Source organism: Engraulis encrasicolus, unplaced genomic scaffold (assembly GCF_034702125.1).
Source record: "Engraulis encrasicolus isolate BLACKSEA-1 unplaced genomic scaffold, IST_EnEncr_1.0 scaffold_792_np1212, whole genome shotgun sequence".
Lineage (NCBI taxonomy): Eukaryota > Metazoa > Chordata > Actinopteri > Clupeiformes > Engraulidae > Engraulis > Engraulis encrasicolus.
The window spans coordinates 1-19,084 of NW_026946129.1; the positions used below are offsets into that span (position 1 = coordinate 1).

Genomic DNA, 19,084 nt, shown 5'->3' on the forward strand with positions numbered 1-19,084 from the left:
ATTTGATGAGAACATTTTTATACAGAAAAACTGTGCAGGAAGGAAGGAAGGAAGGAAGGAAGGAAGGAAGGAAGGAAGGAAGGAAGGAAGGAAGGAAGAGGAGGGAGTAAAGTAGGGATGTCTGGTAGGGTCCATGCTAGACCAGAGGATGCTTCAACTGTATGCTGGGTATTACATTACGTTACATTAAATTGCATTCAGCAGACGCTTTTCGCCAAAGCCATTTACAAGTAGGACATTCAAGTAAGTGCAGAGTAAGGGGTCAGAACAGAGTACAGCAGTATACAAACCCCAACTCCGATGAAGTTGGGACGTTTGGTAAACAGTGAATAAAATCAAAATGCTATCATTTTCAAAACATTCAATCTATTCATTACACTGTAAAACATTTGAAGCCAGTTCGACTTCCAAATCCAAGTTCCCCTGCTGCCTTAAGTTTGCAAGTTAACTGAACTTCAGGATTATTTTTGTATCAACTCAGAAATCAAAGTCTATAAAGTTGATCCAACTACAATGTTGTTGTTGTCTCAACATAATGTTCTTAGTCGTCAAAGTTGATTGGACTTTGTAGCTATTGTTCAATGAAATTGATAGTGTAAGCTGAATTAAAAAGCCATTACAAATCACTTCACCTTCAGATGGAAAGTTTAAATAACACAATGATAGACATCATGTGATATATGATTGAAATTCCAAATTTATTTTAACTTGTAGAGTACATTCAAAAAAGACTACCAAAACCAAGTTCCCCTGCTGCCTTGAAATTATAAGTCAAAACGTGAATTCAACTACATATTTGTTGTTCAAGTTCAATTTCACATATCAATACATACACAGATGGTTACTACTTTATACCACCAAAATTCATGACAAATCAGCTAGCCAAACAGGGCACGGGAGAAATTGGGGTTGCAGTAAGAAAACATTATGTTTTGGTAAGACTGATGGAGGGAGAAATGATTTATGTAGGGCTGTAGTCAAGTCCACCTTTGTAGAGTCCAAGACAAGTCCAAGACCAGTACTAGTCAAGTCCGAGACAAGTCCGAGTCCAAAGAGGTTTGAGTCCGAGACAAGACCGAGTCCAAAAAGATTCGAGTCCAAGTCAAGTCCGAGTCACATGTCGGTCAGTGTTTGACAATGAAAAGGATGAATGTCAATAGTGTGAACCTTAGAAGATAACCTATATGGCATGGATGTAAAGACAAACTTGTTTGTTATTGGATTTCAAGCTCCACTTTACAATCTATGATGGCCAGTGTTCTAAACAAAACTTAATGACAGACCCGGCGAGTCCAAAAGCCTAATTTGGCAAGACCATTGTCCGAGTCCAAGACAAGTCAGAGTCCAAACAATACAGAGTCAGAGACAAGTCCAAGTCCATAAAAAAACGGACTTGAGACCGGACTCGGGCTGAGTCCGGACTCGAGTACTACAGCCCTGGATTTATGTAGAAGAAAATGTACTGTACAGAGCTGTGGTCTATTGGGCATTAAGCTTAATCTTGCAATTGGAAGGTTGCAGGTTTGAATCTGTAACCATACATTAGTACCCTCATCCATGACTTCTGGGACCTTAGGAATCTAATTCAAATATTACTCCAGGGACCGTTTTACCAATACGTGTGATGTCATTGAAAAGAGTAACAGTACATGATGTAGTACAAGTCCAAAACACTGTGTGGTCAACAGTCCATGTTTTGTGAACACACAAAAGATTCAGTCTTTTTCTTCACATTGAGCCCAACTAGCCAGTTGCCATGCCCCCTTTGAGATGAATGATGTCGACCTTGTGATGAATGATGAAAACTTGTAGCTGGCCTTTGTCTTTGATAAGCAGTCCATCCCTATCAGTCTCAAGCTGGTCTTCACCATGAACCTGAAAAGATACAAATACAAAAAAAATATATACTTATGTGTGAAACATTACTGCCATCACTCACACACACACACACACACACACACACACACACACACACACACACACACACACACACACACACACACACACACACACACACACACACACACACACACAAACAGGGTGTCCTGAAACACTTTAAACCAAAATACTGTATGTGTGCATTGTTTTTTTTTCTTCAAAGTGTAAGAAAATGTGCACAGACATCATTTTACAGTTCTGTCTATTCTCAAAAATATGTCGGTTTTAGGTTACACTGTAAGACCTGCAACAGTCATTGGAAGTGAATGCAGCCATTCCAAATGAATGCATAATATTACAAATAGAGTTGTATGTGGTATAGTGCGTTGCCACTAGTGCCTGGATTAGAGTGGATGTCAGTTTGAGAATAGATGGTGACTAAACAGTCACATGGTATTTAATTAACACCTACTTAACGATGTAAAGTGTGTGCATTATTTCCACACACACACACACACACACACACACACACACACACACACACACACACACACACACACACACACACACACACACACACACACACACACACAGTATATGGGTGGACTATAACTGTTGTTAGACAAGAGAACGACCTAAATTAGGAAAGCATTTGTAAATATGAAGACTTACAGCATACTGCAGGAATCCTCTTGAAAGTGTGGGAGTTGATGTAGAGCTGTGCAGTGGTTTTGGTTTGTGTCCTGCAAAAACAGGTGAGTGTAGTTGTAAGTGATTAGGATTACCTTGAATCCAAACCTAGGCACTAGTGTAACATTACTGCCATTTCTCTCTCTCTCTCTCTCTCTCTCTCTCTCTCTCTCTCTCTCTCTCTCTCTCTCTCTCTCTCTCTCTCTCTCTCTCTCTCTCTCTCTCTCTCTCTCTCTCTCTCTCTCTCTCTCACACACACACACACACACACACACACACACACACACACACACACACACACACACACACACACACACACACACACACACAATGGGCAATTAAACAACGTGTTATTAGTCAATAGTATAACAGCATGAATGTTCACCAGAGGTGTCAATCCTGGCATAAGTAGACAAATCCCGTACCACAGTTGCTTGTGCATCAGTTACATTTATACGGGTTTAGGAAAGTATTTGTAAAGTCTTACGTCGTACTGGAGGATTCCTCTGAGTCAATGTAGAGCTGTTGTCCTCTGCTTTAGGTCTGTGTCCTGCAAAAACAGGAGAATGTAGATGAATAGTACGTATTACATTGAATCACAATCTCTGTACATATTGATATTGAAAAACACAGCATAAAATATAATTACATTCCATACAGTCACTAGAGTACAGTTGGCTACCTACCAGTTTTCAGTTTCTCTCTGAAGAACCTCAAGCCAACCCAGAAAGAATGGATAGGTCCCATGAAGGTCTGTGGTAGCAGTCTTGTGGAACACCGTTAGCTGAAGCAGATAAATAACAGAAAAGAAAAGAATATGTATAAGAGATGGAGACATAAAAACAACTGGGGATTGAAGTTTGTGTGAATGAATATGAATGAGAACAGCTAATTAATATGGGTTATATTGCCCAAATAACAGAATACATTATATGCCACATTCATCAGACAGATGTAGGCTACCTGTATTACTCATTAAACACACTCCATGGCCTCAATGTAGTTCAGAATCTTCTTCTTCCTCTTCGGTGAGAATGTTCCCATCAGCTCTATTGTCAGACCCCATCATCCATTGGTAGAAGCATGAAGCACCCTGTAGTTAAAACACACAATAGTTCTCTTGTAATACGAAGTTTTTACACGCTTTTCCTCTTGACTAATGTTGTCTACCGAATGTGTTATAGCATTGAACGCTGAAAGCATCGCTTCAAAAGGCACATTGCCGCAATGGTTAACTGACCTGTTTAAAATAGCCAATAATGTCCTTCAGCAGTAGGCCTGTCTGAGTTTGACTTCGATTAAAATGAAGTAAATAAACAGCCAAGATTATACACCGATATTTCCTTTGAGGTAGTCTGAATAAAATTCCACAGGGTGACTTTTTAAATGGTAGGACTAGTTCTAATGCCGTGTAAAAAACGGTGCGTATTACATGTTCCGATGAGGTCCCCTTTCACAACGCTGGGTGTTCGGACACAATTACACAATTGTAACATAGCAATCTGACGATTGGCCATTTGGAACTACAAACTCATGAAATGTGGATAACCTGCCATTTGAAATAAGCAATTACCATTTCGTTCATGACCGGTTTCTCCTACATTAAACATTTCATATTTTGCGCGCAACATGGCTAGTGTTAGGCTAGTGAGCCCACCATACCAGAGATATTTTTAAAAAGTTTATCCTTTTGGGCTTCAGTTTAACCACACATGTTAGGCTACATCACTGATTCTGACAATTAAAAATAGTTTAACTTACCGGTCAAAGACTGGATGTGGCTCAATCGCCATGGAGAGTGCGAGTTAAATCCAGTCCCTTTGGAGCATTTGACGGTTGATGTTGAGGTCCTTAATTCCATTGCTAACGACGGCTGTCTTCTTCCGCGCTTCGGTGCAGCTGTGATTTCTTATTTTTGCCCGAGAATCGAGTTTCACGGTGTTATTAAGCTATTAGTAAACCATTTCCATTCTTCAGGGCCGGCTTATTTGACTCAGCATTCAGCAAACAGACGTTCCAACTTCATGCTGCATGCATGTTGTTTAGCCCCACCCCCACTGATTCGCGGTTATTTCCATTCAAACCTTTGACTTTCAAAACCAAGTTCAACCAAACCATGGAACTTCAACTCAATGGATTTCTCAGAGTTAAATATTCCCGCCTTTCCCTCTCTTTCTTTTTTTTCAACGGCTGACTTGCCAACCTAAGTTCATTCAACACTTCAAATCTGCCAGAACTATCAAATAATCAACACAATAGGCATGCATAAGTTGTATTAGAGAAAAAACTTCCTCACTTAAGTTAAATATCGAGGACTTATCAGAGCTCATTGTGTTGAAGAGACCTAGTAAGTGGTTTTAACTAAGCGAGGCTGCAATGTTTTACAGTGTAGATGGAGAATAGTGAAAAGACAACATATTAAGAGTTAAAATGGAGAAAAAATATTGTTTTGGGGGACACATGTACTCATTTCTAATTTGACAAATCCAACACGTCTCAAAAGAGTTGGGACGGGGACAATAAATGGCAGCAAATGTCGAGGAAGACTAAAAACAAAACAAAAGACAACACTTAACAGTTAAATACATTAACCGATGAGATGATTTTATATAAAAAACAGTGTTAATTCCTATCTTGGACATGATTTCACCAGCTTAAATGGTGGGTGTATTCCTTGTCATGTTTTGCAATGTTTTCCTTTCTGTAGTGCTTACAGTGTGACAGGTCTTGACCAAAAACCCACCATTGTATCACCTGCTGGTCCTTATGATGGAGCCAAACTGTTAAAACATAGTAGAGAATGCAATTTGACCTTACTATGTGGCAGTAATCGAAGATCTTCCTTCAAAATATAATGCATGAGTGGCTTTTCATGCTGTTTAAAACCCATTTATACCATTCAACACTGTATTTAACTCTACAGATGAGTGAGAACATCTTAACCAATGCACTACTGCACCCGCATGCCATCATGGAGGCTGACTTTTGAAGCTAGCACTAACACAAGTTGGATAGTCCATTTTTACTGTAGCACAGGATGTGCAATGCTCTATTATTGTCAAAAAGAATGGACTTCTACAACTTCTGCTGACTTCTGTAAGCAAAGGACAGTTTCCCATGTCTTCTGGGTCTATTTCAAGTGAGCTCAGGTGCTTAGGAGAATGTTACACCCCTGTATCATTTTCATGCATTAAGCATTCTTAATATGGTCAATTTTCAATAGCTCTAATTCCTGGAGTGCTAGAGTGAGACTACAGCCAATATATATTTCATGATGTCATGAACCTATACAATGATTTTATTAACAAAAATATGTCTTATATACACTCAATCGTGGTAAATCAAAGGGAATTCAAAAATGTATGTAATAACTATGGTAATTATTCCCTTTGCATCTTTAATTCTGAGTGACTCAGCCTCTCTGTGATGATCTTATACCTGGACACCTATATTGTCCGTCAGTACAATTCATTTTGAAATGTTCTTCTTTGTTGTTTTATCTTATTTGGATGTTTACTAAATTTCACTGATCCCCGTCCCAACTCTTTTGAGACGTGTTGGATTTATCAAATTAGAAATGAGTACATATGTCCCCCAAAACAATATTTTTTCTCGGTTTTAACACTTAATATGTTGTCTTTTCACTATTCTCCATCTAATGAATAGATTGAATGTTTTGAAAATGATAGCATTTTGATTTTATTCACTGTTTACCAAACGTCCCAACTTCATCGGAGTTGGGGTTTGTACAAGCAGGATATAGCTTCATACATGGGTATTGGGTGATGTGTTGTCCACTGGCACAAACCATCCCCTACTGAACCCCCTTTATCCTGAATTATAGGGCCATCTTATACCATACTCTCAATGACAGAAAGTGAAAGTCCAATTGGGAGAATCACATTGTCATTGTGACACATCACACCAGAGCCCACAGTGCACTCAATGACATTGCATTTCTCTCTCATAGGTGCAACGAGACAGCACAATAGACACCACAAAGGAGCGGTGTGAGAACTAGAGAGTATCATGCCTAAGTGATAAAGAAGTGAACTGGTTCATCCAATTCCCCACTCACCCAATAGTGTCAGGAAGAGAACTACAGCATCCAAGCCTGATTAACCTAACGGCTTTCTCATATCAGCACGATGGCAACCTTTCATGCATTTTTTATAGTGAAATATCTACTGTAGGAATAGCTTTGAAAATGTTGACATGGAAGTTGGGGAGGAGGTAGGTGGGGGTGTTTTGGGATATACTTGGAAAGTGAGAAAGCTTGTTTGCTATGTGTAGCCACCAGTGCTTAATTTGTCAAGCGGGAGGTCCTGGAGAACAGAGGATGGGTGGCTCCCCCCCGAGGGGGGTCTGTGATGTCTTTCCATGAGGTTTCCTCTGAGGTTCCGGAGCTAGCTCCCCCTTGCTCCCCCTCAAATTAAGCACTGGTAGCCACCTCTACCATCAGCAATGTGAAGTCTTGGACTGGGATTATAATTTGTAATGGAGTCAGGAAGGATGAAGAAGACCAAGCCCTCAGCTATTTTCTTTGCTTGTTTTCTCTGTATCGCCATCTATAACATCTGGGGTGTGAAAATTTGGACCAAGTTATGGAGTCAGGAAGGATAAGATCTTCGAAGACCAAGCCCACAACAGCTATTTTCTTTCTTTACTTGTAACCTTCCCATGTCCCGGATATTAGACCTTCCTCAGGGGAACACAGCTCTTATCATGAGCTAGTTATCTCCTCTGATCTTGTTTCCACTTTCTATTGTTTTTATGGTTCCCCTGCTGGACATGTTACACCCATCTCATCTCACACCCTGAGGTGTCAATCCTTGACCTGCCTCGGGGGGCAAGCGCTATTCAGACATACAGCTATTCAGATACCGAAATGCCGTAGGGTTAGGGTTAGGGTCAGGGTCAGGGTTGGGGTAGCTGCATGCACTCTCCCTAAACTGAGAAAACCTCAGCAACATAGCACAAACCACAGACATGGCAGATTTCGGTGGGAAACGTGCTGGTATTCAGACAATAGACATCAATGTCTGAATAGCGGCATGTCTGAATAGCGGCATGTAACCACCTGCTTCCACCCATTACATCAACTTACAGTGCCTTTAGCAGACGCAACCCATCCATTATATGGATTTGCATTTGGCCTCCATTACATTTAGATGCTTTGACGTTTTTTATCCAATGCAACTTAAAATAAATAGGCTATAAGATCGCGTTTGTTTACTATATCAGATTCAGCACATGGCTCAACTCTTTCAAATAAATAAAAAAGTTATTTCTTTATGAACAGTGCAAAATCAATGGACCTCATTTATCAAACTTGCGTAGAAACCATCGCAGAAATGAGCGCAGCTCTCGTCGTACGACGAAGCTCACGTGAGATTTACTAAACATGTGTACCTCTCCAATCCCATCGTAAGGTCGAGCGATGGTGATAAATCCAGCGTCTGAAAACCATCGTAATTAGAATAATCACACCTTCTCTAAAACGGCGGGAAGGAGACCACACCCCTGAGTTTGCGACATGGAGAGACGCAAACCGGCTAAAACATCCACGTTTCTGGTTGATTGACAGCTTGAAATTAGGCTTTACGCGAGGTAGACAAAATAACACGTGGAAATAATCAACAGCAGTAGTTAACAGTATTTTGGTTCCCAATATGTAAGGGGTAGAGATGGATTTCCAAACACTTAGGCCCTACAATGAATTGTTTGATTGACTACAGTAGACATAATGAAGATATTTTGAATATCTATATTATTATATTATAATCTTAAAAAAAAAAAACAGATGATGATAGGCCTAAACCTTTTTGTAAACGAGGTCAAGAAAGGGTTCCTACGTGAAACTGGCAAACAAACAGTGCCCAAACCATTTGTCGGGGAAGGAGAGTTTTACATGTCCAGTGCGCTGTCCTTCTCGCGCTCACGTGCGCCCTGCTTCTCTCCTGCTCTCCTGGGGATAGCCCTTTTGCCACCTAAATGGACGACTATAAAGTGTTATCGGACACACACGTGTCAGGTGTGTATTCGGATAGTCGTGCGTAATGGCGAAACTCAACCGGGAGATTATTACTGTATGTAGGCTATTGATTGATGTGCGCCTGAACTCCCAGCTGTTAAAAAGAAGGGACGTCGGTCCAGTGATTCCATGACTGAAGGCACATTCCAATACGCGGCTATATATTGCACAATTATTCACACATCACGTCAAATCACAAATTAGAAGTCTCTTGCAATTGTTGACCTATGCCAAATTAACGCAGCGCTCCCTGGAAGGGTGCACCAATTCAAACAGGTAGAAGTTGTCTTATAGCCATAATATACAATGTAAGCACATTTTGTAATTATGTATGTCACATATTTATGATAATGAGTTGTTGCGCTACAACTGCTGTTCAAGTTGGTGATCATTTCATTTCAAGTCCAACTTGAAAACGGTGTACACCGTCTGAGAGCAGTCATAGGATTTCATAGTTCCTGCGCTTACGATGAGATGTGATAAATGCCAACTCGTCGTAGGAAAAGAACGTACGCACGACGTACGTACGATTCTTGTCGTACGCTGCTTTGATAAATAAGGGCCAATATGCTTGACAGACAGCCCTGCTAAAGTCTGTTTGACTTAGCAACTGAAATGTTAGCACGTAGCCTACCGTATGGTGTTGCCATTCTTCAAAGGGGTCCTTGCATTTCCCCCAAGGCTACGGTTAGGAATCTGGCGAATGCTCTTTGAAGAAAACATGCAATTTAGAAACCCCTTTGGGCCCTCTTTTGATCAAGCTAAAGGTTAACGGTGGAGCTGTGACCGTACACAGAGCTACTTGTTGGCAAAAGCCTTGTGTGCATTCGACAAAAGGGAAGTACAATAGCCACAGGCTTCAAAAAAGCATTTGCATGAGAGGATTCAATGGGGCCGAGGACGCATTCTATTTATTCACACTGTTTTGCTGTCTGTCTATGTCTCTGTCTGTCTTTGTCATACTGTTTCTGTGATGTCTCGGTCTGTCTGTCTGTCTGTCTGTCTGTTAGTCTCTTTCTCTCTCGCTCTCTCTCTCCACACGCAAACATATTCATTCCTGTCTTTAGAAAAGGTCTGGCAATTGTATGTGACTCTGGCGCCTATAGCAAACTGTATTGCTATTTACATTTACTTGCAAATGCTTCCTGTCATAAAATATTCACACAGCAGCAAAGACAATAGCGAAGTGGGAGTTACGCTTGACCCTAACCAATCTTAATTGGAGGTTAAGCAGTTGTGGAGCATTTAATTATTGTAGATTACAGTAATTAAGATGGCCATTTTATTTTAAACGTTCAGTTTCAGTCACACATATTACAGCCATGTTGTATATATAGCCTATCTATATTTCTATTTCTATATTTCTATGTGTATATTTCCTTTGTCAGGCATGGCTTTTGTTAGGCATGGCTTTCTCCTGCAGAAGTCATGCCTGACAAAGGAAGCATACATATAGAAATATACATATGACAAAGGAAATATATTCGTGTAGACTATATACGTATATACGTGTTGAAATATGCATAGACGTTGTTGAGTGTATCCAGTTGGGCGAATTCTTAGGCTGCTCCGTGGTGCAACCTTTTAAGACATTCCAACAACTTCTAAATTGCAGTGCAGTGTGGTAGGCATTCATTGTCAGTCTCCTGTTAACATTTTTATGGTTAAAGTTATGCAGCGGACAAACTCCAGTGAGAGTTAAGAATGACTTGCCTTTGACAATGATGATTCATGCTGCTGAGAGACTCAGCTGCAGCTGGTAGACCTGAAAAGTCTACTGAGCAGTTTTTTTACTTCTTATTTTTTTCATTCCTTTATCTTTCAATTTCTTTTAAACAGATTTTGCTTTAAACCCTTGAATTATTATCTTTCCTCTGATGCCACAAGATAAAAGGACAAGCGTACCACATCTAATTCATGATCAAAGATCCTTTAACATCCTCCCTTATAATGTATGAGGACCATTCCCTGGAGTCCATTTTCACTAAATTACTATATGCTTCCTCTCCGTCATCTGTCTCTCCGTGTGTGTCCGTGTGCGTGTGTGTCTGTGTCTGTGTGTGTGCGTGTCCGTGTCTGTGTCCCTCCCTCTCTCTCTCCCTCTCCCTCTCTCTCTCTCTCTCTCTCTTACTCTCTCTCTCTCTCTCTCTCTCTCTCTCCCTTTCTCTCTCCGGACACATTTTCACTGAACTTTCAAGAGTATTTAAAGAAACGAGCATTCCCAGAATTTAAGGATCTGTGTAGGCCCTATATATGTAATCCGCATACTTCAAAATAATAATCTCAGTGCATCCATTTGCATATCTACATTACATTACATACATAAAGCGCTTCGAGACACATTGTAAGAGATGGGATATTGCCCTAAATGTGTGGGCCGAGCTTTATAGTTTTCCCTGCACTGTGTGTGCTTAAGTCTCTAGAGCTGCAAACCAATTTTAAGGAGTTAGTTATGCTCCTTCTCTCTCTCTCTCTCTCTCTCTCTCTCTCTCTCTCTCTCTCTCTCTCTCTCTCTCTGTCCGCAGTTTGACTGAGTGTTGGACAGAATTTAATGAAAAGAAGTCTGAGCGATTTAGGAACGGCCCAATTGTGCTATATAATCCACTTATTTAAAAATAATAAATCTTCACATATATATTTGCATATCCACATAACGTGTGTCAAAGCGCTTTGATGTGCATTTAAGAGAGGAAATATTGCAGTACACGTACTGTATTGGGCCGAGTAATATACAGACTAGTGTTGTCCAGCATTATACAAACAGTACTTTGCAGAGTTAATTCAAAGCGTAGAGAGTGTCATACGCCGCTTTGAATTAACACTGCTAAATCTACTCGGTGCAGTTCTCAGCGGCTGTGGTTTATTCTGTCTATTTGCAGTTTGCTGGCAGCTACAGCATTGTGTAATTAGTGTGTGTGTGTGTGTGTGTGTGTGTGTGTTTGTGTGTGTGTGTGTGTGTGTGTGTGTGTGTGTGTTTGTGTGTGTGTGTGTGTATGTGTGTGTTGTGTAATTGCTAGTTTTAATGGCCACCTCCGTAGTGTCAGGCTCATCAGTGGCAGTAGTGCCATAATGTCACCGTTGCCGTGACTCCTGGCGCACGCAGCTGAGCTGAGGTGTGTTCTGCTTATGGCCGTTATGAAACGATGATGCGTGGGCGAGAACCCATAGGACATTAGACATTGTGTGTGTGTGTGTGCCTGTGTGTGTGTTTGTGTGTGTGTGTGTGTGTGTGTGTGTGTGTGTGTGTGTGTGTGTGTGTGTGTGTGTGTGCCAGTAGCACGATCTGATATCGCCAAGTAATTAACACTCCTGGACCGATGTGAAAACGTTCGTCCAGGATTAATGTTATAGCCAACCAATCAGGGGTGATTAGAGGTGGGATCATTAGAGGTGGTACGTCATCAACAGGGCGACTAGCATTTCCAAATATTCGCCTTATTTTGTGCCACCCGGAACGTTCTAAAGACGTTGAGGGGTACACTTCAGGGGTGCATTCGGCAACGCACCAGCTGTCATGGCGCCTCAGTATTGTGTGCCCAAATGTGCGTCCTCAAAGAGAAAAAATCCTACCGTGGACAGACTTTCCACCGTTTCCCCAAAGAGCAGGCACTTCGCCGTGAATGGATAAATCACGTCAAGAGGGATCCTGGTCCATATTTCAAGGTAAGATGCGAAATTGTGTTCAATCATACGCATTAGCTAGCACAAATAAGCTAGCTCGCCAAACTTGTCATGACTCATGTAGCCTAATGAAGCGAATGCCTCGATGAAATGAAAAAAATATGAATGTGTAATTACACAACACTACATTCGTATGATATTTCCAGATCGCTATTTCAAGATTATGCTTTTAATTGTATGGTAAGCGATCCGATGGCCACCGATTTTGTGCTACCAGAACCAGTAGCATAGGGAAGGCCTACTTGTGCTAAAATCAAGTTGTTTTGCTAACGAACTAAAATGCATACCCTGGTATTTATGGTTACAGATCAACGCTGAGACCAAGGTTTGTTCTGAGCACTTTGAGAAGCAGTGTTTTGTAAAGACCGCCCGTGGTATCACAGAGCTTATAAAGGATGCTGTGGCAACTTTGTTCGCCTGGACTTCAGAGAGGCCAAAGAGGAGAATCATCATTCGCAGACCGAGGTTACTTTGTTCAGTCAATATTCAACTGACATGTGTCTACCAACCCTCATAATAATAATAATAGAGAATAGTTCACCATAGGAATAGCCTACATTTAAATTTAGACAAAAGACTGGAGAATTAATTTATGTGCTGGAGATATAACTTATTTGTTTGCATTGATCATTTCCTCCTGAGTCATGAGCCAAAGATTTCAAACTGTGATGTTATTACATTGCATTACATTTCACTTAGCTGACACTTTAATTTTATTCAAGCGACTTGGTTATTGTTTGTCAGGGTATTGGTTACAGTCCCTGGAGCAATGTGTCAATGAGCTGTGTTAGGTGCCTTTCTCAAGGATACTTCAGCCATGAAGATGTCAGTAGAGGTCAGGGGGATTCGAACCTGCAAATCCCAGATTTAAAGACCAACTCTCTAACCACTAGGCCACGGTTGCCCTGTGTATGTTGTGACTCTCCTGTCCTTTGTGTTTCTTTTTCAGTACGGATTCCATGGAGGTGGATGAAAACCAGCCTGATGTGAGAAGGGATGCCTTGAGGTAAGTTAATGAATTGTATTTAGTTGTGCCATAGTTTGTAATTCATTACTGCATTCAGTTTTATATCAGTTAGGAATTGACCGTTTGATTCACAACTAGTAGTGTTGTGTTGTTGTCCCTCCAGCACAGATGTACCTCCTCCACAGCCATACCATGATTATGCTGTTCCACCGCTGACACCAGAGGGACAACTTGAGGCGGCACGCAAGCACATCATGCTGCCCATTCACTAATGTTAACTTTTTCATGAATACTTACCACCAGCATCAAATTCTAAGTATTCATTATGACTAAAATTGCACTTTTCATACATTAAAAGGGGGATCTTCTCCATGGTCCGTCATTTTGAATTTCCAAAAATAGCAATTTTTAGCTGCAAAAATGACTGTACTTGGACCATATTTGAAAATATTTGTTTATTACTTTCATGTAAAGATCAAATTTGGCAATAGGCAGCCCAGTTTCAATGTGCAGCATAGTTGCAGTACCTTTTTTTGACCATTTCCTGCACAGTGTCCCTTTCAAGATAAAGTGTTCAGTGTGTCAAGATTCCAGTGATGAGACAGATGTCATTTTACACAGGATTCCCAGACTATGCCACCTTTAAAGCTGTATATATGGCTCTACAGCCCACAGCCACAAGCATAGTTGGATGGAGTCAGGCTCAAAGGCTTAAACAAACAGGGGTACAGGTCATTAGACAGGCATTTAATATCCCCAAACTAGCAACTATGGACCAGTTATTTCTCTCTCTTTCGCCTCAGACAGGGTTTTGCTGAGCAGGACCTTGCGGTGCGCTTTGGTGTGTCACAGTCAACTGTGAGCAGAATCTGTGTCACCTGGACTAACTATCTATACATTTTAGGATCTCTCCCCATTTGGCCTTCAAAAGCCACAGTAGATGAATGTATGCCTACTTGTTTTCAAAACACTTACCCAGACACCAGAGTCATTCTAGACTGTACAGAAATATATGTGCAAATGCCTAGTTCGAAGGTACTTAACTCCGAAATCTATTCCCATTACAAGGGCAACCCAACTTTCAAAAGGCCTGATTGGTATTGCCCCGTCTGGTGAGGTGTCATTCGTTAGTGACCTGTACACAGGCTCCATATCCGACAAGGAGATTACAGAATTGTCCGGCATCCTGGCAATGCTTGAAGAAGGCGATTTAGTCATGGCAGACAAAGCATTTCCTTAATCAGAAACCCTATCAAAATGAAATGTCTCCCTTGTGACTCCACCCTTTTTAGGCCCAAGTGGCACTTTCAATGCAGATGAAGTACCAGAAACACAAACAAGCGCAAGACTTCGTATTCGTGTTGAACGTGCGATAAGGAGAATAAAAGAGTTCCACATATATGATGGCGTCATACCCATGACACTAGTAGGCTCTGTTAACCAGATGTGGGCAGTGAGTGCAATGTTAACAAACGTCCAAGGCCCATCATTCTGAAATTATGAAAAATTCAGTCACAAGTGAAATAGGAAACATACATTGAATTGATGTTTATTTCTACAAATCTCTCATGCTTTAAGTGTGCATCATAGATCATCTTATTATACTAAATGTTATATTATTATATAATAATGTATTTTATTATGCATACATCACTTCTCTCTGAAATTGTAATAAACAAATCTGTGAAATCCAATCATTTGTTTTGTTTACTGACTGACTTTTTTTCTACAGTGCAGGAAGGAGGAGAAAAAAAAAAAAACTATTGAGTTTAGCGTTCATCTCTTGGTCATGGGAAAGCTCCACCTGTAATAGATCAGAAAACAAAACATTAGAAAAATGTTGTTTACAGCATATGGGTCAATGACATTTTTTTGTGTGGCAGAGGTCAGGTGATGTAATCACAGCTAGAACCATATTGTATTAATTATTTAAATTATTTGAATACTGAAATGTACCACCCTGATACTGATATGTTTGTTAGATCCATATTGAGGCTTACAGTCCTCTTGGCGCAAGTAACTTAAGTAATGCAACTGTAGTGTAATGCCATGCATTTTAAATATATTAACATTGTAGTGTACGGGATTATTTTGAAAAGACAGTAACGTGATCAGTAATGCATTACTGTTTTTGAGTAACTTGCCCAACACTGGTAATGACTAGAGTAACTAACTAACACCAAAGTCACTATGACTTCAGTACAAACACAAATAAGGTGTGGAAGTAGCACGTCTGCACTAGGCTGCTCAAATCAGATTTTCTGTCATAATTGAGATGGCTAAACTGGTAGTATTAGCTGCTGATGAATAAGCTTTAATTGCGCTATCAGGCTACACTACTCTAAAAGGCAGCCATCAGTCTGCTACTTCTCCACTCTACCCACCAAAGGCAACTACGTATTTGGTCAAAACGGACTTAAAATTGATATAACAAACTTCTTGATTACTATCCTAGCTAGATTGGAATGTCCTGTAAAGCTAACTCTTGGGCACGTTGGTAGTTGCTAGCAAAATAGCTATGCAGCTTAACAGATATGCAGCACTAGTCCAGGATGAATGTGATGCTGTATCAGTCCAGGACTAAAGATAAGCAACAACACTCCAGGATGAATGTGGCACTGTATCAGTCCAGGACTAAAGATAAGTAACAGCAGTCCAGGATGAATGTGGCACTGTATCAGTCCAGGACTGAAGATGGGTAACAACACTCCAGGATGAATGTGATGCTGTATCAGTCCTGGACTAAAGATAAGAAACAGCAGTCCAGGATAAATGTGGCACTGTATCAGTCCTGGACTAAAGATAAGTAACAGCAGTCCAGGATGAATGTGGCACTGTATCAGTCCTGGACTAAAGATAAGTAACATCAGTCCAGGATGAATGTGATGCTGTATCAGTCCAGGATGAATGTGGCACTGTATCAGTCCTGGGCTAAAGATAAGTAACAACAGTCCAGGATGAATGTGATGCTGTATCAGTCCTGGACAACAGATAAGTATTGTGCATTTTTTGACCACTGTGCAACTATGCTGTTCATTGAAACTGGATTACCTATTGCCAAATTTGATCTTTTCATGAACGTTTACTAAGTAATGAGGTAGGCTAAAATGGCCCAAGTATAGTCATTTTTGCAGCTAAAAATGGCTATTTCTGGTATTTCAAAATGTCGGACCATGGAGAAGATCCCCTTTTTCATGTATGAAAAGTGCCATTTTCCCAGTCATAATGAATACTTAGAATTTGATGGTGGTGGTAAGTATTCATGAAAAAGGTAACATCAGTGAATGGGTGGCATGAATTCTGGAAATAAGCAACTAAAAATTTCACACAGTGGACCTTTAACAACAGTTCCAGGATGAATGTTCTGTAGAGTAGAGTATAACTTGAACGATCTTAGAGGGAAATTAAGGAATGTTGTATCGGCCTTGGATTAACAAGTAGTGGTAAGTGAGACTGATGATGAAACATGGTCCAGGACAAAAGTGATGAACTAAGCTTCTGCCCCTCTATTTAAACTTTGATAGCACAAATAAAGGTGTGGAAGTAGCACGTCTGCACTAGGCTGCTCTAATCAGATTTTCTGTCATAATTGAGATGGCTAAACTGGTAGTATTAGCTGCTGATGAATAAGCTTTAATTGCGCTATCAGGCTATACTACTCTAAAAGGCAGCCATCAGTCTGCTACTTCTCCACTCTACCCACCAAAGGCAACTACGTATTTGGTCAAAACGGACTTAAAATTGATATAACAAACTTCTTGATTACTATCCTAGCTAGATTGGAATGCCCTGTAAAGCTAACTCTTGGGCACGTTGGTAGTTGCTAGCAAAATAGCTATGCAGCTTAACAGATATGCAGCACTAGTCCAGGATGAATGTGATGCTGTATCAGTCCAGGACTAAAGATAAGCAACAACACTCCAGGATGAATGTGGCACTGTATCAGTCCAGGACTAAAGATAAGTAACAGCAGTCCAGGATGAATGTGGCACTGTATCAGTCCAGGACTGAAGATGGGTAACAACACTCCAGGATGAATGTGGCACTGTATCAGTCCTGGACTAAAGATAAGTAACAACAGTCCAGGATGAATGTGATGCTGTATCAGTCCTGGACTAAAGATAAGTAACAGCAGTCCAGGATGAATGTGGCACTGTATCAGTCCTGGGCTAAAGATAAGTAACAGCAGTCCAGGATGAATGTGGCACTGTATCAGTCCTGGGCTAAAGATAAGTAACAGCAGTCCAGGATGAATGTGATGCTGTATCAGTCCTGGACAACAAGACAACACTACTAGTTGTGAATCAAACGGTCAATTCCTAACTGATATAAAACTGAATGCAGTAATGAATTACAAACTATGGCACAACTAAATACAATTCATTAACTTACCTCAAGGCATCCCTTCTCACATCAGGCTGGTTTTCATCCACCTCCATGGAATCCGTACTGAAAAAGAAACACAAAGGACAGGAGAGTCACAACATACACAGGGCAACCGTGGCCTAGTGGTTAGAGAGTTGGTCTTTAAATCTGGGATTTGCAGGTTCGAATCCCCCTGACCTCTACTGACATCTTCATGGCTGAAGTATCCTTGAGAAAGGCACCTAACACAGCTCATTGACACATTGCTCCAGGGACTGTAACCAATACCCTGACAAACAATAACCAAGTCGCTTGAATAAAATTAAAGTGTCAGCTAAGTGAAATGTAATGCAATGTAATAACATCACAGTTTGAAATCTTTGGCTCATGACTCAGGAGGACATGATCAATGCAAACAAATAAGTTATATCTACAGCACATAAATTAATTCTCCAGTCTTTTGTCTAAATTTAAATGTAGGCTATTCCTATGGTGAACTATTCTCTGTTGTTATTATTATTATTATTATTATTATTATTATTATTATGAGGGTTGGTAGACACGTCAGTTGAATATTGACTGAACAAAGTAACCTCGGTCTGCGAATGATGATTCTCCTCTTTGGCCTCTCTGAAGTCCAGGCGAACAAAGTTGCCACAGCATCCTTTATAAGCTCTGTGATACCACGGGCGGTCTTTACAAAACACTGCTTCTCAAAGTGCTCAGAGCAAACCTTGGTCTCAGCGTTGATCTGTAACCATAAATACCAGGGTATGCATTTTAGTTCGTTAGCAAAACAACTTGATTTTAGCACAAGTAGGCCTGCCCTATGCTACTGGTTCTGGTAGCACAAAATCAGTGGCCATCGGATCACTTACCATACAATTAAAAGCATAATCTTGAAATAGCGATCTGGAAATATCATATGAATGTAGCGTTGTGTAATTACACATTCATATTTTTTTATTTCATCGAGGCATTCGCTTCATTAGGCTACATGAGTCATGACAAGTTTGGCGAGCTAGCTTATTTGTGCTAGCTAATGCGTATGATTGAACACAATTTCGCATCTTACCTTGAAATATGGACCAGGATCCCTCTTGACGTGATTTATCCATTCACGGCGAAGTGCCTGCTCTTTGGGGAAACGGTGGAAAGTCTGTCCACGGTAGGATTTTTTCTCTTTGAGGACGCACATTTGGGCACACAACACTGAGGCGCCATGACAGCTGGTGCGTTGCCGAATCGGCCGAATGCACCCCTGAAGTGTACCCCGTCTTTAGAACGTTCCGGGTGAATAAGGCGAATATTTGGAAATGCTAGTCGCCCTGTTGATGACGTACCACCTCTAATGATCCCACCTCTAATGACCCCTGATTGGTTGGCTATAACATTAATCCTGGACGAACGTTTTCACATCGGTCCAGGAGTGTTAATTACTTGGCGATATCAGATCGTGGTCGTCTGAT

General features: G+C 40.7%; 2 protein-coding genes across 2 annotated transcripts; one reads left to right on the plus strand and one right to left on the minus strand.

Annotated features, from left to right (window-relative positions):
* Positions 1–12,047: 12,047 nt before the first annotated feature.
* Positions 12,048–13,727, plus strand: LOC134444861 (THAP domain-containing protein 1-like). Its single transcript, XM_063194040.1, has 4 exons — positions 12,048–12,265; positions 12,591–12,748; positions 13,233–13,289; positions 13,414–13,727. The coding sequence occupies exons 1-4, from the start codon at positions 12,143–12,145 to the stop codon at positions 13,520–13,522; spliced, it is 447 nt and encodes a 148-aa protein (XP_063050110.1). The 5' UTR covers positions 12,048–12,142; the 3' UTR covers positions 13,523–13,727.
* Positions 13,728–14,790: 1,063 nt separating this feature from the next.
* On the minus strand, positions 14,791–18,890 carry LOC134444863 (THAP domain-containing protein 3-like). The gene is made up of 4 exons (XM_063194041.1): positions 18,691–18,890; positions 18,209–18,366; positions 17,643–17,699; positions 14,791–15,054 (listed from the first exon to the last, which is right to left on the minus strand). Exons 1-4 carry the CDS (start codon positions 18,811–18,813, stop codon positions 15,027–15,029), a joined length of 366 nt encoding a protein of 121 aa, XP_063050111.1. The 5' UTR covers positions 18,814–18,890; the 3' UTR covers positions 14,791–15,026.
* Between the last annotated feature and the right edge of the window lie 194 nt (positions 18,891–19,084).